This window comes from Lasiodiplodia theobromae (genome assembly GCF_012971845.1).
Source record: "Lasiodiplodia theobromae strain AM2As chromosome Unknown scaffold_9, whole genome shotgun sequence".
NCBI lineage: Eukaryota > Fungi > Ascomycota > Dothideomycetes > Botryosphaeriales > Botryosphaeriaceae > Lasiodiplodia > Lasiodiplodia theobromae.
Window position 1 is genome coordinate 1,009,258 of NW_023336585.1, and position 27,968 is coordinate 1,037,225.

Here is a 27,968-nt window from a genome sequence, read left to right on the forward strand (position 1 = left end):
CGACGTCAGGCTGAAGTCGTTGCCGCCTGACTCGAACAGCAGCTACGCTTCATCTCGAGATATCTTCCGCTTCGAGCCCATTCTCTGCTGAATGTCAGGCAACCTGCAAGCAGAAGCTCGCAAAACTTTCAGCACCCAGGCCTTATCTCTGCGGGCTTTCCCTGGCTCAGGCGAAGTGGCGGGCGGCAAGGGCGGGAGGGCAATGACTGTTCCTGCATGACTCGCACTATAAGACGAAATTCTGCCCCGCCGCCATCGTCGTCACCCGCCAAACAACACCCGCCGCCGACTACCCGCAACGAAAATGGAGGCCCAGATCAAAGAGTGGCAGCAGAGGGCGGAGAAGCTCTCTCCGCTCAACCTCAAGGCCATTGAGCCCCACCTCGCTGAGCTCGATGCCCACCTCACCCTCCGCTCGCACATTGTTGGCTACGGCCTGACCGACGCCGACACCACCGTCTGGAAGACGATTCGCGACAACCGTGTCGCCCATGCCTACGTCAAGCAGAGCCTCATGGTGAACCTGTCCCGCTGGTTCAGGTACATCGAGGAGGCCTACCCTGAGCAGACGACCCTCGCCTACCGCCCGGCGAAGAAGCCTGCTGCCGCCGACAAGAAGGAGGACGAGGCCGGCAGCTACGACATCGGTCTGCAGGATGTCGAGCACGGTGTTATTACCCGCTTCCCTCCGGAGCCCTCGTACGCGCATCATACCCTTCTCCTTCTGCGTCTGCTAACAAGCCGCGTCCAGTGGATACCTTCACATCGGCCACGCTAAGGCCGCGCTGCTGAACGACTACTTCGCCCACAAGAAGTACAAGGGCACCCTCCTCCTCCGTTTCGACGACACCAACCCCCTCAAGGAGAAGCAGGAGTTCCAGGACTCGATCATTGAGGATCTTGCTCTGATGGGCATCAAGCCTGACAAGACCAGCCACACCAGCGACTACTTCCAGGAGCTTTACGAGTACTGCGTGCAGATGCTCAAGGAGGGCAACGCCTACGCCGATGATACCGAGCAGGAGCAAATGCGCAAGGAGCGTATGGATGGTCTGCCCAGCAAGAGGAGGGACAGCTCCGTCGAGGATAACTTGGCACGCTTCGAGGAGATGAAGAAGGGCACCGAGGAGGGCACCAGGTGGTGCATCCGCGCAAAGATTTCGGTCGATGACCCCAACAAGGCCATGCGCGACCCCGTTATCTACCGCTGCAGCCCCCAGGAGCACCACCGCACCGGCGCTACCTGGAAGATCTACCCCACCTACGACTTCTGCTGCCCCATCGTCGATGCTATTGAGGGTGTCACCCACGCTCTCCGTACCACCGAGTACAAGGATCGCGATGCTCAGTACCAGTGGATGATCAAGGCCCTTAGGCTGCGCAACGTCTACAACTGGGACTTTGCCCGCATGAACTTTGTCAGGACGCTGCTCTCCAAGCGTAAGCTGACCAAGTTCGTCGACAGCGGCGTTGTGTGGGGTTGGGACGACCCGCGTATGCCCACTGTCCGCGGTATCCGCAGGCGTGGTATGACCATTCCTGCCCTGCAGGAGTTCATCCTCAAGCAGGGTCCCAGCAAGAACATTGTCAACCTGGACTGGACTACTTTCTGGGCCACCAACAAGAAGTACATCGACCCCATCGCCGGCCGCTACACTGCTGTCGAGACCTCTAACAAGGTGCCTGTCACCATTGTTGGCTTCGCCCATGCCGGTCCCTACAGCGAGGAGGTAAGAGTTTAGGCATATTCAGCATACAGGGTCAGGGCTAACATTTAGCAGAAACCCCTCCACGCCAAGAACAAGGACGTCGGTGTGAAGAAGGTCTTCTACAGCAGCGAGATCATCATCGACCAGGAGGACGCGCAGTCGTTCGCGCAAGACGAGGAGATCACGCTGATGAACTGGGGCAACGCCATCGTGCGCAAAGTGTCGCACTCGCTGAACCCGGTCAACATGTTCAAGGACAAGACTCCCATCACGGGCATCGAGATGGAGCTGCACCTTCAAGGCGATGTCAAGAAGACTGCGAAGAAGATCACGTGGCTCAGCACGGCGCAGGATCTGGTGCCCGTCGAGCTGGTTGACTTCGATTACCTCATCACCAAGGACAAGCTGGGCGAGGATGACAAGTTCGAGGACTTCATCACCCCCAAGACCGAGTTCCGCACCGAGGCTCTGGCGGATGCCAACGTGGCCAAGCTCAAGGTCGATGATATCATCCAGTTCGACCGTAAGGGCTACTTCAGGGTGGACCGTGCCTTCCAGCACGGCCAGCCTGCTGTGTTCTTCCAGATCCCGACCGGTAAGACGAAATAGATGGATAACCGTGGTTTTCGGTAGGAAAAGGAAGCAACCTGGGTTTGACAGACCTTTGAAGATGGAAAAACAGTTGAAATTTATGGGTTTTACGCGTACTTCTTCCTTTCTCGATCTACTCGTGATGACATCATAAAATCATAACCACATAACGCTTTATCCTGCTTGTTCCGACCAAAACAAAAAAACGAAGGAGACCCGAACGAGAGCCGTCCGGGGTAGGGGTATCCGTTTATTCATCAGTTCCAGACTGACGATAAATTCCCACGGGTTCCATGTCATGAATCCCATCCACCCACATGTCTGTTCACTCAATTTCTCTTTCACTTCTTCTTCGGCATCCTCAAATCCACCATTCCCTCCACACCTTGGCGGCTTCCTTTTGCTTCTCCTTCTCCTCGCCCACCTCCCCTCCTTCCCTCCGCTTCTCCACGGTCGAACCTCTTCTTCTCCGCTGGTGAGCTTGTTGTTCGCGCAGGGAAGATGGCAGTAGGACGCGGGCTTTGCGGGCGGTGATGGTGCCCATCTCCCACTCCTCTCCTGCCACGGGGTCACGGTAGTGGTAGTCGCGTCCGCAGGTGCGGTCGCATTTCTCTGCGTCGCAGGAGGAAGAAAAGGTGGAGAAGGTGGAAGAGGTGGTGGAATCGCTGGTGGAGGAGAAGGTGGATTGACGGGATGGTGGCGGTGAGGTGTCTAGCGACGAGATGGAGGAGGTTCGTTGTTGGCGGCGTGGCCGCAGGGAGAAGGAGAAGGGGAGGATTGGCATTTTGTGTTGTGGTAGTGGTGTGGGTTGTTGTTGGTGGTTGGTGGTTGGTGGTTGGAGATGGCTTCCGTCAGCCCGAATGGTGGTGGGAGGGAACCGATGTCGATGAGGTAAGTGTTTGAGTTGGATTGTCCAAAGAACAGAAGCGGGGGTGTGTGTCTCTTTATCAATGCGGTGCGACTTGAGGCTGAAAATAGTCGTGTGCACCGTTACTCGGAAAAGCAAGTCGAAAGTGGGCGGACAAGCATTCTTATGGTGCACGTACGATATGCGGGGTCCAAAGTCCAACTTTAATTTTTCTTCTGACCCGGCGCAGGCGGAGGGTTGTCCGTGGTTGCTGGTGGTTCATCACGCACCGAAGTGGGATAGCGGTTGCCTGATTGGCTCACGACTTTGTGATCATGCGGCGCGGTGATCGTTCGCTTGGAGTCACGCGCGCCACCCCACCCCAGCATGAGGCTGGCAAGCAGCATATTACTTGCAGCATGTCGGACGGGTCTGGCGGTGAGCGTGAGGCATTATTGGGCGTACGTGTGGCCATCAGCGTTGGTGGTGAGCTGGGCTTTGGGCGTGGTGTGCAATTGGGTGGGGTCGTGGTTGACAGGGCTCCTGGTAACGGCGCTGCGTCAAGATTCAGCCGCTTACGCACCCCAGAGCCGGGGCGGCAATGACAGCCTTTCGGTACCACAGTTTTCGATTTGATGGCTTGGTAGAATCGTCTCGAGAAAATTGCTCCATGCATCGCTTTAATTCTATGCCGTCGTGTTGTTAGTCAAGCCATTGTAGTAGAGCTCTTTCTGATTTATAGAACAATCCATAGTGTATGCCAGTGCTGAACACGCAGCGTGCGGGAACTCATATTATAAGCTAAGACCTATCATACACCTATATTCCGACTCTCGTCCTCGGCACCAGTCTTACAAACCATCAACTTAAGCAACCCAAAAACGTAGTGAAGAAGGAAATTTATCATAAAGAAAATTGGCTTTGTGCAGTCACAGTTATCTATAGGTATACCATTGTAAAAACCTCGGCACTATCCCATGGTTTCCGAAGAAAAAGAAGGGTAAAAGGAGGGAGGTAGACTACCCCATTACTTGCTATGTCGAAGAGTCAAAGATGTTGTTTCACCAGCTCTGAATCTTCTGGCAGTGGAAATTTCAAGAACAATCAAATGCAGAGCAGCTCCGACGCCCTACTCTTTAAAAAATGTAATGCAGACCCCAATACCGATATATTGTCCATGGAAGACGCTATCCTTCGCATCCCTTGTAGGAAACTGCCTCCTGTAATGTAGTCCAATTCGATTGTGAGGAATATGGTTCCGCATTTGGCAAAAGCCTCTGACTCTGCAAGCGTTCAGGAGGCCACCACGTGCCCACCTCAGACAGGCAGAGCATCGCGAGCAAAGATGAAGAGATACATCTCTGTGCGGTGTTATAATGTGGACTGAGGAATCTTTGAAGTGATTCAAATCTCTGCACGTCACCACAACGCCTGCAGAAGGGTGTGGTTCATTGCGATGGTGCAATGGCATCCAACAGCCGAGACAGCACTGGCCTTGTGACCAACAGCAGCACGACGTGGAGAAACATTGGAATCTTCAGCTTACTTCTGGGACAACAGTGGGGCATGCAAGGGAGAGCACAATTCGGGTACGACACAGTGAGCTTACAGAGGGGTGCTGCAGCCGATGGCTAGCGCGAAGAATAGCAGGGTTTTAGAATATAGCGTAACTATACCCCAGCTCTTCCTTAGAAAAAGAGCACATGTGGGCATGTGAAGCTATAGTCCGGACGAGAATGTCGAATCAAAATTTCTACATACACGTCTGGACGATAGCTTCAACTGCCTATGACATGAGCACAAAACAAATCTACACTAGCTATCGGCTGCGAGAGGGGACTGTAGCTGTGCAGAACAGTGGAGGGCCGACTCTTGACGATCAGGTCGTCGCAGGGATCACAAAGATGGAGCCGTTCATGGGTGGCTTCCCGTTAGGAGTCATGCCGACCAGTTTCGGCACTTTTGAGCAACCCCAGCCGAGCTACCTCGTCGGCTTGAAGAATGGCGGTATCATCCCAGGATTGGGGTTTAGATGTAATAATGGGGCGTAGACGATAAACATGCTAAACACGTCGATGGTACGGGAGAAACGGAAAGGCGGGGGTCCCGTGGTACAGCTTGGGCGAAAGTGAGGAAGCTGCAGACCCTTCGCGACGCGCCCACTTATTAAGAGCCACCACCCGCGCCTACCTGCACTTCCACCGCACCTGCTCATCAAGACTCAGCCGTCATGGAGCCCTTACCAAAACCAACTCTGCTGTCCGATTCAGAACCACCACCATACCATCTTCACCCACCCATCTACATTCAACTCCAAGACATACCCGACGACCTCCAGCTGGAAGCCCAACCGCTCAACAGTAATAACAACAACAGACACCTACGCATGACTCCCGTCGCTCGAGCTTTGACAGCTTTATTCCTCACCGTCGTTGGCACAGGCGTGTGTGCAGCGTTCATCATCTCGTTCTTTGTGACCCGCCACGGTCAGCTCTTATATCGCACGCCACCCGGTTCATTTATACGCGCCGTCGTCTTCAGTTCTTCCCACGTGGGCATCGTCTTCGGCACCCGCTTCCTGATTTTCCTGCTGCACTACGGAGAATACCAGATTATCATCATCAGCACAATAAGTATTGTCCTGGCTATTGTCTTACGTCTTCTCGACCTGGCAATTGACGGCGAGCTGTAAATCATGACTAAGCACAGCAACGAATCAAGCTGCTACAAACAGTACGCAGTGTACACTTGGACCAACTTTTCTGCCAAAAGTGTAGGTCTGTACCTGGCCAGCTCTTGGTGGCAGGGTTCTGACGGTTGCTTGCAGGTACCTCGGCGTCGACTACAAGGGACGCATCTTCAACGTAAGCCAGACAAAATTCGCAGGCCCGATGCCAAAACAGCAAATGGTCCCAGTGGACCCTGAGCCGAACACGATGGGTCGTTTCCATCCCTCAAGGTTATCTCTCGCGGCCAAGTTGGGGATTGGTTTTGGCATCGCCGGCGTCGTGACTCGTGATCCTCGTTATGCTTGTCAGGTTGTTCTGCTATTTGTTACTGCCAGTAACGAAGTTGCTTCGACCGAAGTTTTGGAGATTCGGCCGAAGGAGGCGGACTCGCAGGAGTTGGATCCAGACAACGGAGCACACAAGGTGGTGTAGTCGACGCACGGCTGTGAATTCCTCATCTTTCTACCCCAAGCGTGTGACGGAACAAGTTGACTTCATGGTGAGCGGAGCGCGAGAGGCGAAGACGTACTGGAAGTGTTCAGTGAAGTGAGATGATGGCCAGATTGGTTAGAGTCAGTGAATGGCAGATTGCTTCGTTCCATACCCAACGTCTGACATGCAGCGCCAGTGACCGAGGGCAGTCTGAGATGTTTGGATAGTCAAAGTTTTTCGAGGTGGAAGAGTGACTGCTTCCTTGTTTGAGGACAGGTGTGCTGTCATTGGTGGAACTGGTTGGGGCTAGTCTATTTTTGATCGGAGCCGGCCGGTTTGGGAAGCCGAGAACTTCGGGCATTTTGGGCATTTTTATTCCCCCCGTCGAAGGAGTGGTGGAGGTTGAATGGCGGCTTCATCACAGGATCATGGCTTTGCTCCGCTCCTTGATGTTTGAAATGGTAGCGTCCGAGAGTATTTAAATGGCCATCGTCTGTCCATAATGCAGACTTGAGAAGTTGCAAACTAAGTGAAGCCGTCTTCTCCAACAGTCATGCTATGGCCGTGAGAAGAAGCTATGCGCTGTTTTCTTTCGCACGCTTGTATTGCTGCCGTGTTCTGGTTGTGTTGCGGGTGCGACATTGGCATCAAATTCTATTCCTCTCAAAGGGCGGTGGGACGGTTCAAATTCACGCCGGTAAGTTGCTTTGAAATCCCACGAAGCGCCTCGCTGACTCTTAGCGCAGGAGCCCGCGGAATCCGCGCATTGCAAGATGAACGAGGCGCTTCTGGTTGTTAGCGCAGCAGCCCGCGGATCCCTACGCAGTTCACAGACTTGGAGATGAATGAGCCAAGCCTTGAAGCATATCGCTCCGGAAACTTCTCGGTGGGCATGTGGGCACCGATGCTTAAGAGCATCGAGCGCTTTGGTGTACACTGGACAATAAGGTTTCGGCCGAACTGCAGGGGAGTACAGAGAGGTCACCCTGAGCCTGAGCAGCAACACGAAAGTTGCACATTTCGATGTGGATGACTCGATTGCGCAAGGATGCTGGAGCTGCGATGGAGAGTGACGCGAGCGGCTCATCATAGGGAAGGTGCCAAGACAGGGTGTTGTCAGAAGTAATGTTCTCGACTCCAGGCCGAGGCCGAAGGCGAGGGCGATGCGTCAGACACCAGCGGCCTTAGCGTGACCGAGAGCGCGAACGGCAGGCACGACAAGCTCCAGCCAATCCTCGCCAATTCCGCCCGCTCCAAATTCATCTACTTCTTCGTCTCCACCTACAACTTACACTTTTGCGACCTTTTCAGCCTCTCCGCCCCCCGACGCGCTCCTCGAATGTTCCGTCCAACGGTGCCCGCTCGCGACCGCAACACTCCCCAGCGAGCGGCGTCAGCTCAGCACCGCCCCCAGCGTCCCTGAGCCCGAGGCCATGGCTACTATGCTCGTCCCTAGCGGACAGCCTACCCATCCCGCTGTATGTGCTCCTTCAGCCTTGCGTCAGGCCACAAGGCACCATTTGCTCCGGAGCTCGGCCTCGCCTCCCGCCCTTCTAACACCAATCTAGTGCGATCTATGCTATGCCCGAAAGGTACCCACTTTTCTCTGACGTCCATGCATCATTCCTCTTACTCCAAACATAGATCAAATGCGACAGAAATGACCCCTGCGGCAATTGTGTCGACTCCAAGGCAAAATGTCTAAGGACCCGCCCCAAACGTGTTGGCAGACCGCGCCAGTCTGCTGGGCCCGGAGCGTATGTTCCCTCGCCCGCCCCCACTCGTCCCGGTTAACCTGCTTTAGTGATGGCAAAACAGAATCAATGATCAACCGTCTGTCTCGCCTGGAATCCTCTGTCACCCGCTTAGCATCCCTTCTGTCAAAGGACAAGAATGTTGGCGAAGAGGAAGATTCCACATCTCCTGCCGACCAGAATGACAACGCCACTGTCAAAGACACTCCATCACGAAGTCAGGCAGGCTCCAGTCCATCCAATGAACAAGACAGGCCAGCCAAAAGAGTGAGGCTGGAAAGCCCCACGACATCTCCCAAAACAGAACCGAATACGGAAAATTCTTGTCCTGTATCCAAGACCCCTGACCACGACTTTGCCACGGCCACGGAGATCGAAGCCCAGAATTTCATCCAAGGCGAGCTTGCAGACGCTTCTCGATCCATTGGCGTCGACCGCCGCTCCGTCCTCGAGGCAGCCTTGGAGTTTATCGGCCAAATGGAGCACCCTCCAATGCCGCGCCGCGCCCTTGACACCAGCACATGCGCAACTGAAATATCTGATTGTCTGATTTCACCATCACCTGAATTCTTCCACATGATACTATCGGGTAACCAACACCATACCCTCCATGCTAGCTCGCTGAATCTGATTCCCTGCCCAGAATCCCAACGCATATACCCAGCTGCCTATGACTTGGAGTTTTCGACCTATATCTCGCGAGAAACGCTGGAGCGAATGGTTCTAGCTTTGCATAACAAAAGCGAAGATCAGCAAACCCTGCTCCAGTACTCGGTCTGTGTGAATGCCTGTGCCGGTACCTTCCTCTCGCACCTTCCCGAGTATGGAGAGAGCGACGATATGCAGCGCGCTCTTGAGAAGTCTAAGGATGACTATCTGAGAAGAGCACTGAATGCCATGAATTATATCGGAGTCCTAGGCACACCCTCCCTTGCCTTACTGCAGGCCCTTCTAACCGGCGTAAGTGCTTCGTCTGCCGAACAGGGAAACTGGCAGTGGTTGATGAATGATAGACTACCTTGTTTCAAAAACTCGGCGATACCTCCAAATGCTGGATGATGGCCGCCAGCGCATGTCGTGTTTGCGTTGCTCTCGGATTACATCACAGCCAACCTCGCGCCCCGCCAAATGACCAGCTTTCATCCGAAAGCAAAGAATTACGAGCCTGTTTTCTGTGGAGCTACGTTTTCGACAAAGGCCTGGCCATGAGCCTTGGCCGACCTGTCACCATGCCAATTTGGGATGTTCCCGAGGACATCATTGCGCCTATTGAACCCGATCGACCATTCACTGCATTTGTACAGATCCTCTTCCAATTCGCAAAAGTCCAGGCTACAATCGTATGCGACTTGCACTTTCAACCCGCCCAAGGAAACTCTCCGCAGCGCAAAGAAGCCACCATCAGTTCACTGAAGCGCCAAATGGACAAAATCCAGAAGCACATAGTTGAAGTACGTAGCATCGCTGTTAGAGCCATGACTTCAAGCTCACCGTCGATAGATTCGAGCCTTCCCACCCCATTCCTCGGATGCTTTTTTGATGAGCGAATGGATTTCGCTTGACTTTGTTTATCACTCCATCATGACAATCATTCTTCGCTTCGACACCGGCGTTACCATAGACCCCATCAAACGGGAGGAGTGTCTGGACCATGCCCGGAGAGCTTTCGTCGCCCTTCGTAACCTCAGAGCCCATATTCATGCGTGCATGAACGGCAAGACCTTTGCCTCTTTCTTACCATGGTTAGTGTGCAGTAGTAGATGACCACTATCCCTGCTATACTAACAACCGCCAGGACGGTCCTCTACTACCCTCTCCGTCCTTACTTTGTCCTGTTTTGCAACGTTGTCGCTACTTCCCATGCCGGCGACTTTGAGCTCATGAAGGAGTTTGCCAGCATCCTCATGGAGCTTCCGAATCTCAACTCCTCTGCCCAGCGTCTTCAAAAACTCTGTGCCACTCTCGTGGGCCTTTGTGCCCCACTTATCCAACGCGCACAGGACCAGACGCAATCTTCCCGGACCAATCCCCGCTCCGGTCAGAAGACTGACAGCAATGGAGCCTCCGGCCTCGAGAGGCCGCAGCAAATGTTTCAGAATGGCGTCATTGGTGATGGTGGAATCCCCATGGTTGGACCAGGCACCGAATCTGGGGCATCGATTGGTTCATGGTTCCAACACAACATGTTACACGGAGATGCATCTTCTGCAGGAGCTGGATCGCTGGGAGCACAGGATATCCACACTTCTGGGCGGACGAGCTCAAGTGAAGAGATGCTCAACGCATTGTTCGATGTTCAACCAAGTCTTGATTGGCTTGGAAGCGATGTTTTCGGACAGGGAACGAACTGGACTGATTTTGATGGCGGGTTTAACATCAATTAAACGAGTCACGATGGAACATCAGGGTCTGGGGGGGAAAAGAATGGCATTACACGCGAATATATATGGCGCACGACGGAGAATTTTCGGAAAGGAGACAATTGGCTTTCCCTGTCTGTACTATCACCATAAGGAACGGATCTGCACCGCTCACTGTTTTCTGTATACTATTTTCTTTTAAACAAAGGGTCAACTTTAAGTTGAGAAGACCTCTTGTTCTAAAAACGGAGGAGGCTTCGGTCGTTTGTTAATGTTGATTAACTGAAACATCTCAAGCGCAAAAGCGCGCGGAAATATGGCGTTCTGGAGAAATAAAGTCGGTTTCGATCATCAGTTGTTCTAGTTCTATTCTATCTCAAATTGATAGCTCGCGAACCTCGGGTCGAATACGAGTACATACATCCCTGCAACTTTCCTTATGCGGAAGGGCACTTGGCCAATATAGGCAATAGAAGCTATCGTCTGGACTTAACTGTATCATTATTGATTCTACGTTTTTGTCTGGGCTGCGGACAATTGCTTCATCTTCCCATAACACGAAGTTATCAGCTGTATCGAATTTCCCACAAGACATTTTTTTTAACTAGACTCTTCTGCACTAGCATTCAGCTTCTTCATCTCTAACTACCTAATATTTATCAGCATCCAAAGTCAGCTAGTAAATCGTCGAAATGATGACCACTGTTGGTGGCGGGACTCATGACCGCTATCTAGGGCGTGATAACAAGATATTTCTTTAACACGAGCACATGAGCGACAGAGCTGCTGATGGTACATTTTTTCAGACAAGGTATTGCCTGCACGGGGACATTCCAATACTAGATCCCTGACGGGGGGAAGCACAAGCGCCACTCCAACCATCCTAGTAGTAACAAGCTTTTTCCATCAGCTCGCTGGAAAATCCGTGTAGCTCTTTCGGGAGTCCTCGGTGTCCGACTGCCACGTAGCACACAAGGCAAGAAAGCTCTCCGGTCTCCGAGCAAATAGGATTCATGCGCCCTTGAGCCCAGGTCATACTTTACCGCTCCTCGCTCACCCCATGCTCCCGCCACTATCCGCCAACACAACCACCATCCGGCTCCGCGCGGCAGCAGTATTAGCATTTGCTGGGGGAACGAATGAGACAAAAGGTCTGATGATGCGCAAATCGCCCTGGTGGCCAGTCGAAACGCGGGAGCAGTGACGTAAGTGAAGCCGCGGGTCCGTCGGGTGGTGCGGCATCCGGACATCCGAGGTCGGCATCCAGAGTGAATGGAACAATAAATATGGCGAAAATGAAGCAGGAAAATTGGGACAGCTATTATAGTCTATTTTGCAGAGTCCGTGCTTGATCAGCTGTTGTCTCCTGCAGCCGGTACCGCGAAGTCGGAATCTTGACCATATATCACACCGGTCTTTCGTTCAATCATTGCCAAATGCCAGACCCCATCGAAGGTTGTTTCCGCCTTCTGATTCGCTGCTTCCTCTACTCGCCTTACGGAAAGCACAGGCGGAACCCTTCTGAGCCAAAGAAAAAGAAGAAGAAGGCGAAGAAGGAGCGACGACGAAAAGAGAAGCTGGGAGATTTGGAAAAGACGAAGGCGGCGGAGAACGGGGTCTTGCCAACCGCGGGCCAAAGTCCAACAACTACCACTCCGGGCGATAGTCCTATGAACACGCCCAAAATATAAGGAGACTTGGACCCACCATCCCAGCTGTCCCCTCAACTACACCCACGCCAAACCGTAACGACCGGTGAAAGCATCCTGGCAACGAAACTTACAATTGCAGCCTCGATACGAATTCGAACTCAAACCCCATCCATCAGCCACCGACAAACCAACCACTCACACACTCAAAAAGAAAACGAAAAAAAAAAAGAAGTCCGCAACACAACCAAACAACCCAACCACCACAGCGATGACCACCACCGCCACCCCACCTCCTAGCCCGCAGCAGACCGCAACAACCACCACCAAAAACCCACCCCAGAAACCCCCCCTCAAGAAAGCATCCCTCCTTTCCCGCTTCCTCCTCTTCGCCAAGCTGGGCCCACCCGTGCCGCAGCGCTGCCGCAACCGCGCAACCGTGTCCGACGCGGAGCGTAGGCTGGCCGCCAAGCACCGGATGAGCGTCGACGACTACCGCGAGTGGCGAATGTCTCTGTCGACGTCCGCAGCTTCGTCGCGGCCGAGGAGCGCTGCGGACGAGGAAGAAGGAGGAGGAGGAGGAGGAGGGGAGCGGGACGAGGATGAGGACGATGGGGTTTTGATGTCCGGGGCACATGGCGGCGGCGACGACGATGGGGAGGAGGTGCGGCTGAGACGGGATGATGATGATGATGATGATGAGGGAAGGAGGCGGCAGAGGAGGAGGAGAAGGAGGAGCGAAGAGTTGGAGAATAGAGAAAGGGAGGAGGCGGCGGTGCCTCCTCGGGTTCAGCAGAGGGGAGAGTCGAGCCGTGATGGGAGCGTCGGCCGCTACGGAGACATGGAGAAGGAGTGGAAGGGTGAACGCACTCGCTCTTCATCTTCCTACTCCTCCTCCTCCTCCGCCGCTTCCGCTTCCGCCTCTCCATCATCCTCCCACCTACGCAACGCAACGGCCTCTCCGAGTAGTACTACTCCCGCTACTACTACTACTACCCGCACCGCCCGGACCGACTCCGTGCTACACGCCCCGCAGCCGAAGCCGAAGCAGGAGCATCACGACCAGCACCTCAACCGTCAGTCAACTCCACCTCCTCCCGGCCGACGAAGCAGCAGCAGCGCTAGGAGCAGCGACGGTGGTCGCGATGACGATCGGGGTGAGACGAGGACTCGGCCCAGCACGGATTTGCTGCTTGCCAGCAACAAGCAACCAACATCTCGGAAGAACAACGATGTGAAGCAAGGCCGAGGACGGCTGGTCAAGACTTTGTTCCTTCGGCGAAGGGGTAACAGTGATAAGGATAAGGGGGTGCTGAGAGGGAGGGGAAAGGGGAGGGAGCGGGTGTTCAGTAAGTGAAGGGTTGAGAGTGATGTTTCGAGACGTTGGCGTTTTTAGGAAGGCTTTTGTATATAACAGTGATGATAATGATGTGATACCTGAATTTTCTCGTCTCCTGGATGATGTATTTGATATTTTTTTTCTTCATGCTGTTGGTAGAAGCAAATAGGCGCCTCGCAATGCCGCTATGATAGGGAAATGTGAAAGAACCCACCGAATATGCTTCATTTCCGTCACCGAACCATGCCCACTCCTCACGGGAATATGCGCTTCAATCACTCCTCGCCTTCCTCCTCTCATTACCCTCGTCACCCTTTTCCTTGATCTCGTGCACCTTCATGTCGAGCCCGACCCAGAATCTCTTCCCCCTCCACTTCACAGTGACGCCGCCGTACACGGCCCACGCCCAGACGGGCCACGCCAGGCCCTCTCGTCCCAACCACGCAAGGAACCATTCTCCGAACGGCCTTCTCGTGCCATTCGGCGTCTTCGGCGGTCTCGCGAACGGTGGCGTACACTCGTCTACCTCGATGCTGTGAGCCGAGTGCAGCTTGCGGTACAGCGTCCAGTCAACAAAGCACCAGACAGCGACGTTGGCGAACCACAAAGCCCAGAAAGCGGTCCACGTCTGGGGGATGCCTAAAGAGTCGCGGAAGAAGGGCAAGGTGGTGACGGCGAAGGCGCCGTACAGGGAGCACAGGAAGGACTCAGTGCCGGGCTCGACGAGGGTGGCGAGGGTGACGGTGAACTTGCGCACGCGCAGCCAGCGCACGCGGCGGGCGACGTACTCGGCCACGCTCATGCCGGCCATGGGCTGGATGGCCAGGTCGCCGAAGCACATGGCGTGCTTGCCCCAGCTCTCGCCGCTCTTCTCGGCGGGGATCTGCTGCTTCCACAGGCGGTCGCCGATGAGGTGGTCCTCGCAGATGTTCTCGGAGAAGAAGTCGATGCCCTCGGCGTGCTGCGGGAGCGGGCCGGTCAGGGCGTTCAGGTGCGAGCGGCGGAACATGTTGGACTTGCCGACGATGCAGGGGGCGATGAGCACCGTGTTGATGGCTGTGTAGAACTTGGCGTGGGACGACGACATGAACAGCTCCTCCAGCCGGCCGCCGCCCAGCTGCAAGATGCGGGACTGGTCGGCGGGCGTGCGGAGCTCGTGACTGGCGGTGCTGCTCGACGCGACGTGGGCGTGCCCATTCGCGTCGCCGTTCAACAGGCCTTGCGATTCTTCGCCGAGCGGGACCATGTCCGTGTCGACGACGAGCGGCAGCTGGTGCACGAACTTGTTCTTCCTGCGGCCGCCGTAGCCGCACAGCGTGTCGACCATGCGGCCGCACACGCCGCGGCCGACCCACACGTTGCAGTCGAGAATCCACACAATGTCGCCCTTGGCCTCGCGATATGCCCTGCTCATGTTCCGGATCTTGGGGTTAGGGCCCATGGGCGGGCGGCTGGCATCGTCACGGTCGGCGCTGCCATTGAGCAGCGGATCGTCGGTCTCGACGAGAATTTTCGCGTCAAAGGACGGGAAGTCGTCGATTAGGCGCTGAAGCGTCGGGTAGGCAGGATCATCGCGCGACGAGACGCAGAAGTAGATGGTGAGTTTCTGCGGTGGGTACGTCTGGCGGAAGGTTGCGGCGAGGCAGTCGTAGAGGCTGGGCTCGAGGCCCTTGACCGGGCGGATGACGGTGACATGAGGGATGTCGTCGGGCGGGAGCTGAGTGAGGCAGAAGGCGGCTGGACGCGGAGACGAATACCATCGCCGTCTTTGGGGACGGGGTCAGCAGGCGCTGGCGGGCGGGCGGGAGTGCTTACTTACAGTTGGGTGTAGCCGACGGTGCAAACCACGACAACGGCAACATACCACACGAGGGCTATGGTCGCCAGCACCTCGACGGGCGCGAACGGCGAGCTTTCATCTGGCAAGACATTGGAAGCCGCAGCTTCCTTGGCTGCTGCGATGCTCACCATCCGCAGCTACTGAGCCTTGGGAAATCGCTGCCGGTGCGGGCCAAAATTGTCGAACCAGAGTCGGAGTTGGGATCGGAGGTGGTGAGGGCGCCCAGACGGTGATGTCACTGCCGAGCTCCGGATATAACTCGCTCTTCTCCACACCGACTGACTTGATGAGTGGAGATGGGAGCGATGAATGTTGTCGCTGTGAAAGTTTGTCGGTCACTTCGGGGTGCTTGCCGCTGCTCCTAATTTCAGCGGAGGATCCGACAAGGTTTTGCCGCACCTTGCAGTGAAAAGCGAACAGATTGATATTGCTTTTGTATCTACATCGTCTCCACGAAAGTCATCAGACACCATACAGAAAAGACCCAATTGCGGAAGCGCCGGATAAGCTCCTGAATACAGTGGAAACGCAAAGCTTCAAGTAGGAAATGGTATCTAACTAACATTACAAAAATCGTGGTTCATCTCTGGTGCTGCTGCTGCCACAAAGGCGCCCTGTCGTTCGCGCCATATTCACTCGGCACCTGCTCGAAATCGGCCTTCGTCATCTCGATGGTATCCTGCGACATGCGCCTCTCCTCCTTTTCTAGTTGCCGTCGCACCCACCACACGTACACCCAGAATCCCGCAGCCATCAGCGCTAGCCCGCCGATGACGCCGCCCAACACAGCACCAATCAGGCCTCTCGCCGCGAACCCTCTGTGCCCGCCTTGCGCATTCGCGGGCTGCGGCACGGTGCGCGGGCACCATGTTATCGGCTGGTTGAAGAGGGGCATGGGGATGACCTGCGCCAGGTGAAACGAGTAGTTCTCGTAGTCCAGCATCACGTACACCTGCGTGAGCCACGCCGAGCCCAGCAGGAACGGCGCATCATCGTCAGCATCATCGTCGTTATCATTCTCCGCCGACACGTCCGCGACGGGTGAGATGCCCGACACGTTGAACATCATCTCGGGCGGCAGCGTCACCCGGAAGCCGTCGGATAGCACGATCGTCATGGTTCCGTTGAACGGCCTGGATAGCCGCAGCGACCCGTCCGGGTAGTCTGACGGCACCGCGCCGAGCTGCTGCTTGTAGTTGCGGACCACCTGCTTGGGTAGCCGGAACGGGAACTGGTCCGTCGTGATCTGCGCGTCGAACCCGTCGAAGCCCTCGGAGAGGTTGGCAAAGCGCGAGCGGTCGAAGAGCGACACGTTCCGCGTGATGGTTCCCGTTGGGTCGTCCAGCACGATGTCGCTGACGCGCACCTGCAGCGGATTCGGGTCGCTGGTCGACATGCTGTAGTTGTGCACCTCGCCCGTGAAGCGCTGCGGGTCGTAGCCGCCAAACGTGTTGACGCCTATCGCCATCCCGCCTGCTCGATCGAAGCTGTTGCCGATGTACATCGCGTACGTCCGGCCAGCAATCATGCCCACCTCAAAGAGGCGCTGTAGCATGGTTGATCGTTGGCCCATCCCCAGGATTCCCGGGTTTTTATCGCCGTCCGTCGCCATGGTGAAGCGCATGCCGGGCAGGAGCGTCTGCCACGCCGGATCCGTGCGGAAATAGTGAGTGTACATTTGCATCACATCGCGGCCTCCAAAACTGTCGTTGAAAGCCGTTTCGGTGAAGTCTGTGGATTGATAATTGTCGTCTTGCTGCCAGCTGCTCCCAGTCAGCATGCGAGCACTTGTCCAACACAGACTAATGAAAATACCCTTGACTATTGAAAATAATAGATACCTACGTTGGCGAATCGGTGACATCGACTATGCCACCAGTATTGTCTCTGCAGTTCTCCAGCTTGCTGTGTTCGCAGAATTGGTCCGAAGCTACTGACGTCTCATTCTGCGTGAGCGACGGCCATAAGGATAGGTTCTGCGCCGGCGTGCCCATTCCCAAGAACGATCCATACTGTTGAACTCCTGTGCCATGCACGGCGCGCATGTGAATGTCGACATATACCGGCGGTATCGAACAGTTGAGAGCAAGAGCGGCGGGCAGAAGGGACAAGCCGCTAGAGAACAGAGTGAGTAGCGGCCGCATCATGTTGCGCCGCTGGATGTTGGTCAGACTCCTGAGAGAGTAAAGCCACAGTCAGAGGAAGGATCAAGCAGGAGTAGTCATGGTCAGAAGTCGAAAAAAAGACCAGTGGAGGGAAGCGCAATCCGCCCTGCCGAGAGAGCGCCTCCCGCTGTATAAAGCGCATTTAGCTCGTGCCCACATGGCCTTGGGCTGACACTTTTTGCCTCCTCTGGTTGCAGGACCCAGATCGGCACATAAACCTGGGTTCATCATCAGGGCCGCAGCACTCTGGATGCCGCCACCTCGCCGCTGATAGGCCGTCTTCATACCAAGCATGTGCCCGCCGGACCCGCTCCATAGTCAAGCGTGAGATGAGACATCCCTTTCTCCGCTTTCCGAAGCACGAATGGTTGTACAATGCTGGCGCGAGGTCATGTCAGCGGCTGCTGACGGCGTAGCAGACGCAGGTTGACCGGCGCTCCAATCAGAAATGTGCCACCTGCGGAGAGGCGCGTGATAGGCGTTCTTGTCCACCGAGCCGGCGGATTGGCCGTCGCTAGCTCGCTGGGGGCCTAGGCGCGTCTCTTGCGGCTGTGGGGATGGGGGTTGGAGTGCAGCGTTGTAGGTGGGCGATAAAAATAGACTCAGCGCGTAGTACCATCACGTGTTCTGCTGAACACCGATAATGCTGTGCGGGCGAAAAGGTATCTATGTATAGTTATCTCGACAGGCGTACATATAGCCTGTATGCATTCCGACACCCTCCTCCGCAATATTCGCTTTTTCCGTCTTTGGTTCGAGGCAGAAACCGGCTGGCAACGAGGCACGCCTGTGTCGGCATCCAACGTCAGAGCAAAAATAGCTGCTATTCGATATACCACCCCGCAAATCGGCCCCCGCATACCCATTTCGCTCTCTGTGAGACATAGCAAATCTTTCGTACCGTAGACTCTACTGCGCTGATAGCACTATGCGCGAAAAATCTGCACAAGACGCGTACACCTCTTCCGTCCGCGCCGGTTCCACCGTGTCGTGCTATGACGCGTATGGCTGCAGCCTTGGACTATGATCAGCAACCCGGGTAAGCTTACAAAGCTTAGCATGCTCTCTTGCGACACCGCAAGGCTGGACTTAGATCTTCTATCATGGACAAATCTCTGGCGATAACAGAACCGATGAGAAACACAAACCCCTCTCGCCCCCGCGTGGTGAGTACTGCATGATGGAACCATGGGTCGTGTAATCATCGATGCATGTGTCAGTTGCGAGCTGAGCGGTCGTCATCCGAAGGCAATCATGTGTCGAGCAGAGTCCACCGTTTCTCCGCGGCGCTGGGCCCAACACGCTTTGCGACTAGTGGCAGTGTGTTCGTAATGGCGTCCTTCGGGATCTTGGGGAATCTGATTGCGTCGGTTAACCTTCACATGCTAGCTTAAAATTCTTCAAACCCTACCTTTTCTTGAGAGCCTCGATCAAGGCAATCTTCGTCAGATCGCTCCCCTCGACCGCCTTCTTGAATTCGCCAATGAGCTCCTCAGGGATCGTCCTCTTTGGCGGCTTTGGAGCTCCAGCCGTGCCGTTCACTGCCTTCGCAGGAAGCTTGGCATTTCCGACATTCGCCCCATTTTCAGGGCGAGCGTGGAGTGGTAGCCTTGGGGGTTGCATCATGCCGAATACGTCCTTGGCCCCCGAACTTGATGCCGCCTGCGCTTCCGTCTCCCAGTAAGCTGTCGAGAAGGGGTCGATGGATATCGGCGTCGGTTCTTTTGCTGTGTCAGTTCAGGTTATTGAAGAGAGGAGGGAAATAACCCACCGAGCAAAACACCCATCCTATATTCCGACAATGTCACATTAGAGTCAACAGAGCCGTCCGCCTTCCTCAGCACTCCCTTGTTGTCTTCCCAGCAAAGACCAGTGGAAACCGGCTCTAGATCTCCCGTGATAAGACGACGCTTGCTGTGTGCCGCTTCATCGTCATCTTCAAGGAAATCTTCGAGATCTTCTGCTCCTTCACTCTCAAGGTCCTCTTCGTCTTCTGCATCCAGATCTTCTCCCTCCTCTGGCTCTTCCCATTCGCATTCCGAGTCATAGTCGTAGTTGGCTTCAGGCAGACTCTTTGAGAAAGGATTGATCGCGAGTCTCCGCGACTCTCGATCCGACTGGACCTTGGTGAATGTGCCGCAGTAGGGCGGTCGTACATCCTCAGTGAAGTGGATATACTTCATAGGAATGGTCTTAAGGGTGTCAAGAAGGTCCCGCATCTTCTTTTCTGAAGACTCTTCGGTCAGATCAACAGGCTGGTCCGATGAGCCCTGCAGACGAGCAACAACATCCCTCACAAGTGGAAACTTGACACCCCTCTTCCCCTGTTCTGCAGCTGGCACACCTAATAGTGTGACGAAGTCGCGTTTCTCGAGCAGATCCAGCACTTGTTGCTTAGTTTGCTCCGAACCAGATGCTGCCATCTCGTCCAGCTTCGCAATGGCCGCCTCTCTGTCTGTGTCGCTTCGGTCTGCCCAGAATAGCGTTTGCGGTGCCAAAATTTCATGTATCTTCTTTTCGTACGGGAGGAACGTTTGCTCATAATCGGACTGGACCTTCTTCTGGGGCGAGGGAGGCTTAGAGGGACTGGCAACAGGTTCACCCGGGTCGGCTGAGATGGACTTTCGTCTATGCGCAAGCTCTGTGGTGTTGACGCCCCCCTTCGTGAACCATTGATTAAGCTTGGGTTGAGCCTAGGGACGAACCAAGTTAGCAGAGTTTATCAAGCGTGATCTATGCACACACCTTTGCCTTCTTCTCCTTCTCCTCTGCCTTCTTCTGTTTCTCCATCTCCTTCTCGCGCTTCTTGGCTTCGGCTTCCTCCTTCTTTTTCTTGGCTTCCTCATCCTTCAGCTTCTTGGCTTCGTCTTTAACCCGTTTAGCTTCCTCCTTCTGGCGCATTTCCTCCTCCTTCTGCAGCTTCTTTTCTTCGCGTGCCTTCGCCTTTGCCTCCTTATCCAACCGTTGTTGCTCTTTTTCCTGGGGCGTTAGCCGCCTTCGCTTTGCCGGTGTTGCACCGGTAGTTGAGGAATTCAATGTAGAAGTAGCGGCGGCGGTAGCAGATGCCAGGTTGCTCGGAGCGGGAGACAAATTGGCTTGGGCAATGCCGCCTTGAGGTAGCGGACTCTGGTCGGGCGAGGCAATCGATTTCGGCGTGGATAGATCCGAGCTTTGCGGGGAACTGGGCGGGTTCTTGACGGGTGTTGCGTGCACGTCGGACATGTCAATATCGTCTGGAGCAGGCCGTTTCCGCGATGGGGACGCGGCTTGAGGTAGAGCGTCAGCCATTGCGCCGAATCTCGTCAGATGGCCGAGACGTTGGTGCACGAAAAGAAGGGTACAAGAGACAGGAAAGAATCCAAGTATTTGCGAGGCGGGAAGTTGCTATGGCTCGGAGGATGAGGTAAAGGGCAAGTACGCCAACGCGACCCAGACGCGTCTCCGGCCGCCTAACGGTCCGTGCGCGTCGCGCGCCAACGAGAGCCGCGCTTTCGCCCGCAGATCTCCGCCCCGCCATTCACCTGTCACCGCCGCGGGGACCTTGTCGAAGATGGACCTCGACGATGGCATGCTTTTTGATGCCAACTCATCTCCGGACCCGCACGAGGAGTCACTGACCGCTACAGCATCTACTCTCTGGGCAACATCCGATGAATATTTGGACATCACACTCACCGATCACCCAGCTGCACACGACGAGGATCCCACTGGCTCTCAATGGCTTGATGAGGATCTATTTGCGGAAACAGAAGACACGTCCATGTGCGAACTTGATGTTTCAGCTGATGCACTTGCTGATTCTTCCTCTCGGGACAAGGAACGCGTGATATCGGATATCGAATCCGTCTTTGACTCTATGCTTGACGTGCTTCTCACCAGTGGAGATTCGCTTGTTTTGTTTCTGAAATCTCGGTCCCTGGCACAGACCACGGGCGTCGCACGCAGCAGACTCATACGCTTTCCGGGGAAAACGGCCGAAGAAGCATGGAGATTTAGTATGTGCTTAGGAGAAAGCAACATCAACTTGCACTAACATGACTAGCTGTCTTGATGCGCATCTTGGAGATCGTTCATGAAGCTCTCGTCACAGACTGTGTCATATCCAAACGGTAGTTTTCGCAATTTGTCCATTAGAATTCTGCTTATGCTCGTCACGTCCCACATTTGCATTGCTCACGTCGTGTCAGGGAGATCTACTACCGGCATCCGGCCCTTTTCGGAAACCAAGCGGTAGTAGACAGATACGTGGACGACATTGCCTTCACCTTTGGGGCCTCGAGATCATTGCTTAATGTGGTACGCATCCTTTCCCACGCACAACTCCGCTGGGTTGTAACAATTACACAGTGCGCAGCCGCGAAGGGGCTTGTAACCGGTGATTTGACGGTCCTGAAAGCCGACGGTGTCTCTGTCCACAATTTCAACGATCCTTCAGGCCACCTTATACCCAGCATCGAGGATGGAGACACAATACAGACCGCAGCGAAACTAGTACTTGTAGTCGAGAAAGAGGCAAGTTCGACTCTTTGTTCGCATACGTATCACTAACACTTCTCGAGGCTGCCTTCCGTTCTATTGCAACATCAAAGGCTTGGGAAATGCTGAGGCATGAGAGTGTCATGGTCACGGTACGATAGAATATCCATCTGCATACTGTCGCTCACGCTAGCTCTGATCGTTACAAATTGTACTCACCAACTATGCAGGGGAAGGGCTATCCAGATTTATCCACACGCATTTTCCTCCACAGACTTAGCGCCGCGTCAACCACCGACAATATGACCATACCGATTCTAGCTCTAGTCGATTTGGATCCCGATGGATTGAGCATCATGTGCACGTACAAATACGGCTCCACCGCTTTGGCTCATGAAGGCAACTCGATAAAAGTACCCAGCATACGATGGCTTGGTGTCAGAAGTGTGGATATCTTTTCATTATCGGCAGTTGAGCCTGAGGTTCCACAAACAGCTAATGTTCACCAAAGCGAGGGACTTCTCTCGTTGTCGTATCGAGACCGCAGAAAGGCTTCACGAATGCTCTGCAAGCAACCCTGCTTGGAGGATGGCCCCCAAAATGAACTTAGAAGAGAGCTCCAGGTTGTGCTAATGCTCAATCTGAAGGCGGAGCTTGAATTGCTGGAATCCGAAGATGGCGGCCTTGGTGGCTGGCTTTTGGGCCAGTTGAGCGCCCATGGCTAAGTTCATTTGTTTACGAACTTCTTCAGTCGCGAGTAGACGACATTTGTGATCTCGATTGCTACTCGAAACACCGAGGTATTTGAGTTGCTCGGCTTATGGAACAACTGTTGCTGGGTAGAGGCGTTTGGATGCTGGGTATAATCATTAAGTTCAGAGTCGAATTCCCGTTCTACTAATAATAACAGCCTACGAGGCAGCTTCTAAGTACTAGCCCAGTTTTTGATTGGTTGCTTCACAATCGCGACCAAGCGTTCATGCAGAGTGTTGACTCAACAATCGGCTTTCTGCAGCAAACTATTCTCACGTCCCACAAAGGGAACGGATGCGCAGCGCAGCACTGCTCTTGCTAACAGCGTACCCCATGGGGCGTTCTATCGCCGACCTTGTATCACTTTGATCGCACTCAGTCCCGGGACTTTGCTTGCTGTGCTACATCTCCTGAGGGCACTGCCTCCATCGTCAGTCTTTCACTGGATGCGCGCCTGCCGTACGGTAGAAGACTTCCTCCCGTTCCTTTCCCGACCATTTCTATACATCAAAGATTTGAAAGCTCAGAGATGTGTTTGCTCATTCCACCAAGTAACCCCACATGTCTTCCACGCGTCCATCCACTTTAAATACCAGCTGTGGGAACGGAAGAAAAGGCGACAGCATTCCTTGCAACGTAAGCTACGTGCCTCCTAATTTCGTTTATGCCTCATCTACTCTACCATCTCCGAAATTGTCTCTCAATACCTCTTTCAAATCCCACGATGTTTTCTCCGGAAAGTCTTACTCCTTCAAGTCAAAACGGAGTTGAGATGTTCATCTCTCATTGGCATTCGGCGTCTGGAACGAGGAAGTTTCAACCTGGCGTACGAATGGCGTCCTCCAACGCCCACCGAATTCAGTCAATTGCTACCAGGGGATTTAACCGCTCCATCAAACACGGTCCAGCTTTGCGTCAGCTTTCCCGCGAAGATCCGCCTTCGCCACCCCCGCAACCGCCGCCAAGTCCCGTGGGAATGGATTTTGAGTGTAGGCAATGTAAACAGACAGCAATTCGGTATATAACTGACTTTTAGTATAGAGGTGTGAAAGTGCTTCTAGCCTACACCACTCAGTTGACAGCTGGACCAAGTGACCGCCATAATCTTCTTCCTACCAATTTAACCCAGATTCAGCGTTATGCTCGATCGTGAGCTTTGCTTTATCTTGGAACGAATATTGTTTCTCTCAAGCTGTCGGAAATTCAGCAGATATTTCCTTTACCCTTTCCGTTTCATTTTGACTATTCGCTTGCGTTCGCCAGATTTCACCATCCTCTAGACGCTCGTTTTATGGATTTGGTTGGTTCCCCGTGGCAGCTCTTCTTTCTTTCTTTCCTTTTTCCTTGTGTAACGGGCATCAGCTCGGGCAAAGCTTGCAGAAGGGAATTACAACCGAAGGCTAGCGTGAATTTATTTTCAAGTCCACTGTATCAGACGCTTGTCGCAGCAACTATCTGCAAAGAAAATTGCTGGGCCATAGTTATCTCCCTCTGTCAAAAGGCTCTGTTATTCTTCGCGCTAGCCTTCGGTTCCAGTACCCATCTGTAGTGTGTAACACAGTTTCACAGCAGACAGCGACAGCGGCACAACCATATGCACAGGCTTCTCCAATATTCTCTCGTTTTTGACCATGCGCTTTGCATATGTTCGTTAATGCCTGCATGGTCAGCTGCCAAGCCAACTCTTCGTCGCTTTCGCAGCTTGGCTGACAACAATGACCCCTTTCAGGTGCATTCGATCCTTTGTTTCACTCTCTCTCAGCCATGACTTCACTGCACAATCGTCCGTAGCCACGCTACATATCTCAAAGCGCTCCCGGCAACAGACTAGTGCGTCCCTGACACTGCCTTTTACAACGAGGGCTCGTTGTCATTGTTTCTCCATAAGTCTCAGCATGCATGCTGTGAGTGGATCATGTAACAGCCAGCCTCACGCTGCTTCTCATCCTTCATTGACTCCTCGGTTCGTACTTGAAGATCGTCTTAACTTGCACACATGGCCAACCAGGATACCCTTGACGTCGTGGTCCTTGGTGCATCATTTGCCGGTCTCTCAGTTGCCCACAATCTCCTCAGGAATGTCTTTCCCAATCTTCAAACGTTCGATGGGGCACCAAAGTACCGAGTTGTGCTGGTAGCACCGTCGAGTCATCTCTACTGGAATCTTGCGGCTCCTCGGGCATTGGTATCGGCCAGTTTAGTACCAATCGATACGATGTTCTCGCCAGTCATGAAAGGGTTCGAGAAGTACTCACCAGAGGAGTTCATCTTTATCCAGGGAACAGCTGGACTGATCGACACAGCTCAAAGACAAGTCAGCATTACACTGACAACCAGGCCGAATTCGGTGGATCCGAATCATCATGAGTCCTTTGGTAGCACCAGCACGGAAAAGACTCCAGCGCGGACTAAGACCCTGGTCTATCATGCTTTGATCTTGGCAACTGGGAGCTCCACAGACTCGCCGCTTCTCTCTCTCCATGGTCCCCACGAGCAGACGCTGGCCGCACTAGATGACTTCCACAAGCGGCTCCGCGCCGCTGATAGCATCGTCATCGTCGGAGGCGGCGCCTCTGGCGTCGAGACGGCAGGTCAGCTCGCAGCGTGCTTTAACGGCACGATTTCTAAGCCCATCCTCGCCCGGCTTGGGCTATACAAAGCGGCCGACCCGCTCGCCGGCGACCCCCCTCCCAAACCCAAGACCATCACTTTAGTATCCGGGCATGACAGGCTGCTACCGAGCCTGACGCCCAAACTAGGTCGCAAGGCGGAGAAGAAGCTGCAGCACAACCACGTACACATCCTCCACAACCTCCGGCTGATCGCAGCGACGGAGGCGGCGGATGCAGGGCAGACGGCGTGCCACCTAAACAACAACACGACCATCACAGCAGACGTGTTCGTCGCGTGCACGGGGGTCAAACCCAACACGTCGTTCCTGCCTTCGAGACTTGTCGACGCTGCAGGCTACGTCGCGACGCACCCCTCGACGCTACGCGTAGAGCAGCCAGGCGTCGGGCCCCGTGTTTACGCCATCGGCGACTGCGCTGCATACAGCAGGAACCGCACCGTCGACGTATACGACGCCATGCCGGTGCTGATGCACAACCTGCGCAACGACCTGATCGCCCATGAACTGCGCCTGCAGTACCCGCCGGCGGGCGAGGGCACCGGCTTGCAGGACCGCCTGGAGGAGCTGGTTGACAAACACTTCTCGCCCAATCCAAAGGATACGCTGCTCATGCCATGCACGAAGAGGGGTGGCGTGGGGATCTGGTCAAACTTCAGAGTTCCCAGCCCGCTTGTGTATTTGATGAAGGGGAGGAATTATAAGGTTGGCAAGGCGAAGGGTGTGGTGGAGAGGGGGGCTGATCCGTATAGTCTGGGAGAATAGGAGAACATTGCTCTGTGGACAAAGGAGGCGGTCTGCTGGAGTCTTGGTTCGATTTTGGCGTTTTGCGGTCTAGCTTCCTTGTCTACGTCCGTAGTAATGATGTAGTGTTGTCTTCCTACCCGGCGACAGGGGACCCTGAAAACGGTCATCAAAAGGTGACAGAGCCTCCCGTCCCTTCCCGGTAGAGCTATGCGCAGAGACTCGCATGTTTCTTTATATCCGGGTCATGCGATGCAATTATTCTCCGCACCCCGCGCAGTCGGCGGCGATGGTGGGTCGTCCGGTGCGAGTCATTGGACGGCGCATGTGAAGGGGGCGCGTGCGGGAACCCCAGAAAGAGCAGCGGCCTCGGCTGTCGCTCGGTTCCTCCGCTTGTGGGGGACGATAAGCCCTACACCTGTTCTCCCTCGGATGCAACACCATGTAGACTAATCACCCTGACTTGCACCCTTCTTGTAGATTTTAGATCGTCCTTAGATTTGCCTTTTTGCTCTCTCGCCGGCCCTCTCTCCTGCCTTCGTCGAAGCGCTTCTTGATTCTGTCGACACGACACCGTCTCTTTTCTTCGAACCAGACCTAGACGCGCCACTCTCAGGATGCCTTTCAACACCGCTCTTACGCGCAAGCTGGGGATCAAGGGTGCGTCCGGATTTCCGCGAACTATGTGATCGAGGCTGACAGCTAGTAGTGCCCGTGGTGCAGGGTGGAATGCAGTGGGTTGGATATGCGGAGCTGGCCAGCGCCGTTAGCAACGCTGGCGGTCTTGGACTAGTATGCACACCCTCCTCCAGCTCACAGAGAAGCAGCACAGGCTCTCTCAGTCACAAGCCGTAGCTGACGATTCGTGCGACCATCATAGTTGACCGCGCTCACGCAACCGACGCCTGAAGACCTACGCAAGGAGATCCGCCGATGCAGGACGATGACCAAGAACCCGTTCGGCGTGAACCTGACGCTGCTGCCGGCCCTGGTGCCGCCGGACTATGGCGCGTACGCCCGCGTCATCATCGAGGAGGGCATCAACATCGTCGAGACGGCGGGCAACTCGCCAGGCCCGGTGATCAAGCAGCTTAAGGCGGCGGGCGTGACCATCCTGCACAAGTGCACCACCATCCGCCATGCCCAGGCCGCCATCCGCCTCGGCGTCGACTTCCTCAGCATCGACGGCTTCGAGTGTGCCGGCCACGTCGGCGAGTCGGACATCACCAACTTCATCCTGCTCAGCCGCGCCCGCCAGTCGCTCGAGGTGCCGTTCATCGCGTCCGGTGGTTTCGCCGACGGACAGGGCCTGGCGGCGGCGTTGGCGTTGGGGGCTGAGGGTATCAACATGGGCACGCGCTTCATGTGCACCATCGAGGCGCCCATCCACAACAACATCAAGGAGGCCATCGTGCAGGCGCAGGAGACGGATACCCAGCTGGTGATGAGGAGGTGGAAGAACACCACGCGTCTGTTCAAGAACCAGGTTTCGAATGACGCCGCCAGGATCGAGAAGGAAAGCAAGGAGGGCAAGTTCGAGGAGATTGGCCCGTATGTCTCTGGCAAGCGGGGCAGGCAGGTTTTCATCAACGGTGACAAGGATTTCGGTGTAAGTTTAAGCTCACTCCGAAGCCCCTCGCGCAGACGCTAATCATGTTGCTTGCAGGTCTGGACGGCGGGCCAGGTTATTGGACTGATTCAGGACATCCCCAGCTGCGCCGAGCTGATCAGCCGCATCGAACGCGAGGCTGTAGACACACTCAGCAAGGCGGCATCGTTGTACGTGGCGGATGGCCAAGTACCAAGCGAGCCGGCTCAGGTACAAGTGCAGAGCAAGCTATAGATTCGGAGCGTGTTTTTCATGGCCAGGCCGTTCTATTATGAAACAATAGTAAGGATTCTCCCCATGTTGGTTGTTGGGCCACGTCGTGAGGTTATTGCGCCATATCAA

General features: G+C 54.8%; 10 protein-coding genes across 10 annotated transcripts; 6 read left to right on the forward strand and 4 right to left on the reverse strand.

The window, feature by feature from the left end:
* Positions 1–304: 304 nt before the first annotated feature.
* Positions 305–2,318, forward strand: LTHEOB_3722 (Glutamyl-tRNA synthetase; the record flags this gene model as incomplete). The annotated part of the gene is made up of 3 exons (XM_035512677.1): positions 305–699; positions 752–1,730; positions 1,782–2,318. The coding sequence occupies 3 exons, from the start codon at positions 305–307 to the stop codon at positions 2,316–2,318; spliced, it is 1,911 nt and encodes a 636-aa protein (XP_035362810.1).
* Positions 2,319–2,661: 343 nt separating this feature from the next.
* Positions 2,662–3,084, reverse strand: LTHEOB_3723 (uncharacterized protein; the record flags this gene model as incomplete). The annotated part of the gene is made up of 1 exon (XM_035512678.1): positions 2,662–3,084. One exon carries the CDS (start codon positions 3,082–3,084, stop codon positions 2,662–2,664), a length of 423 nt encoding a protein of 140 aa, XP_035362811.1.
* A 2,293-nt stretch (positions 3,085–5,377) lies between these two features.
* Positions 5,378–6,308, forward strand: LTHEOB_3724 (Peptidase aspartic protein; the record flags this gene model as incomplete). Its single annotated transcript, XM_035512679.1, has 2 exons — positions 5,378–5,835; positions 5,975–6,308. 2 exons carry the CDS (start codon positions 5,378–5,380, stop codon positions 6,306–6,308), a joined length of 792 nt encoding a protein of 263 aa, XP_035362812.1.
* A 1,823-nt stretch (positions 6,309–8,131) lies between these two features.
* On the forward strand, positions 8,132–10,446 carry LTHEOB_3725 (C6 transcription factor; the record flags this gene model as incomplete). The annotated part of the gene is made up of 5 exons (XM_035512680.1): positions 8,132–8,651; positions 8,706–9,022; positions 9,199–9,513; positions 9,563–9,804; positions 9,858–10,446. The coding sequence occupies 5 exons, from the start codon at positions 8,132–8,134 to the stop codon at positions 10,444–10,446; spliced, it is 1,983 nt and encodes a 660-aa protein (XP_035362813.1).
* A 1,896-nt stretch (positions 10,447–12,342) lies between these two features.
* On the forward strand, positions 12,343–13,428 carry LTHEOB_3726 (uncharacterized protein; the record flags this gene model as incomplete). The annotated part of the gene is made up of 1 exon (XM_035512681.1): positions 12,343–13,428. The coding sequence occupies one exon, from the start codon at positions 12,343–12,345 to the stop codon at positions 13,426–13,428; it is 1,086 nt and encodes a 361-aa protein (XP_035362814.1).
* A 253-nt stretch (positions 13,429–13,681) lies between these two features.
* On the reverse strand, positions 13,682–15,381 carry LTHEOB_3727 (Ceramide glucosyltransferase; the record flags this gene model as incomplete). Its single annotated transcript, XM_035512682.1, has 2 exons — positions 13,682–15,176; positions 15,230–15,381. The coding sequence occupies 2 exons, from the start codon at positions 15,379–15,381 to the stop codon at positions 13,682–13,684; spliced, it is 1,647 nt and encodes a 548-aa protein (XP_035362815.1).
* Positions 15,382–15,830: 449 nt separating this feature from the next.
* Positions 15,831–17,397, reverse strand: LTHEOB_3728 (Peptidase A1; the record flags this gene model as incomplete). The annotated part of the gene is made up of 2 exons (XM_035512683.1): positions 15,831–17,013; positions 17,096–17,397. The coding sequence occupies 2 exons, from the start codon at positions 17,395–17,397 to the stop codon at positions 15,831–15,833; spliced, it is 1,485 nt and encodes a 494-aa protein (XP_035362816.1).
* A 1,270-nt stretch (positions 17,398–18,667) lies between these two features.
* LTHEOB_3729 (Chromatin assembly factor 1 subunit A) lies at positions 18,668–20,703 on the reverse strand (the record flags this gene model as incomplete). The annotated part of the gene is made up of 4 exons (XM_035512684.1): positions 18,668–18,773; positions 18,827–19,136; positions 19,187–20,108; positions 20,161–20,703. The coding sequence occupies 4 exons, from the start codon at positions 20,701–20,703 to the stop codon at positions 18,668–18,670; spliced, it is 1,881 nt and encodes a 626-aa protein (XP_035362817.1).
* Positions 20,704–24,859: 4,156 nt separating this feature from the next.
* Positions 24,860–26,038, forward strand: LTHEOB_3730 (Apoptosis-inducing factor 1; the record flags this gene model as incomplete). The annotated part of the gene is made up of 1 exon (XM_035512686.1): positions 24,860–26,038. One exon carries the CDS (start codon positions 24,860–24,862, stop codon positions 26,036–26,038), a length of 1,179 nt encoding a protein of 392 aa, XP_035362818.1.
* A 596-nt stretch (positions 26,039–26,634) lies between these two features.
* On the forward strand, positions 26,635–27,860 carry LTHEOB_3731 (2-nitropropane dioxygenase; the record flags this gene model as incomplete). The annotated part of the gene is made up of 4 exons (XM_035512687.1): positions 26,635–26,677; positions 26,727–26,809; positions 26,898–27,626; positions 27,684–27,860. 4 exons carry the CDS (start codon positions 26,635–26,637, stop codon positions 27,858–27,860), a joined length of 1,032 nt encoding a protein of 343 aa, XP_035362819.1.
* Positions 27,861–27,968: the final 108 nt, after the last annotated feature.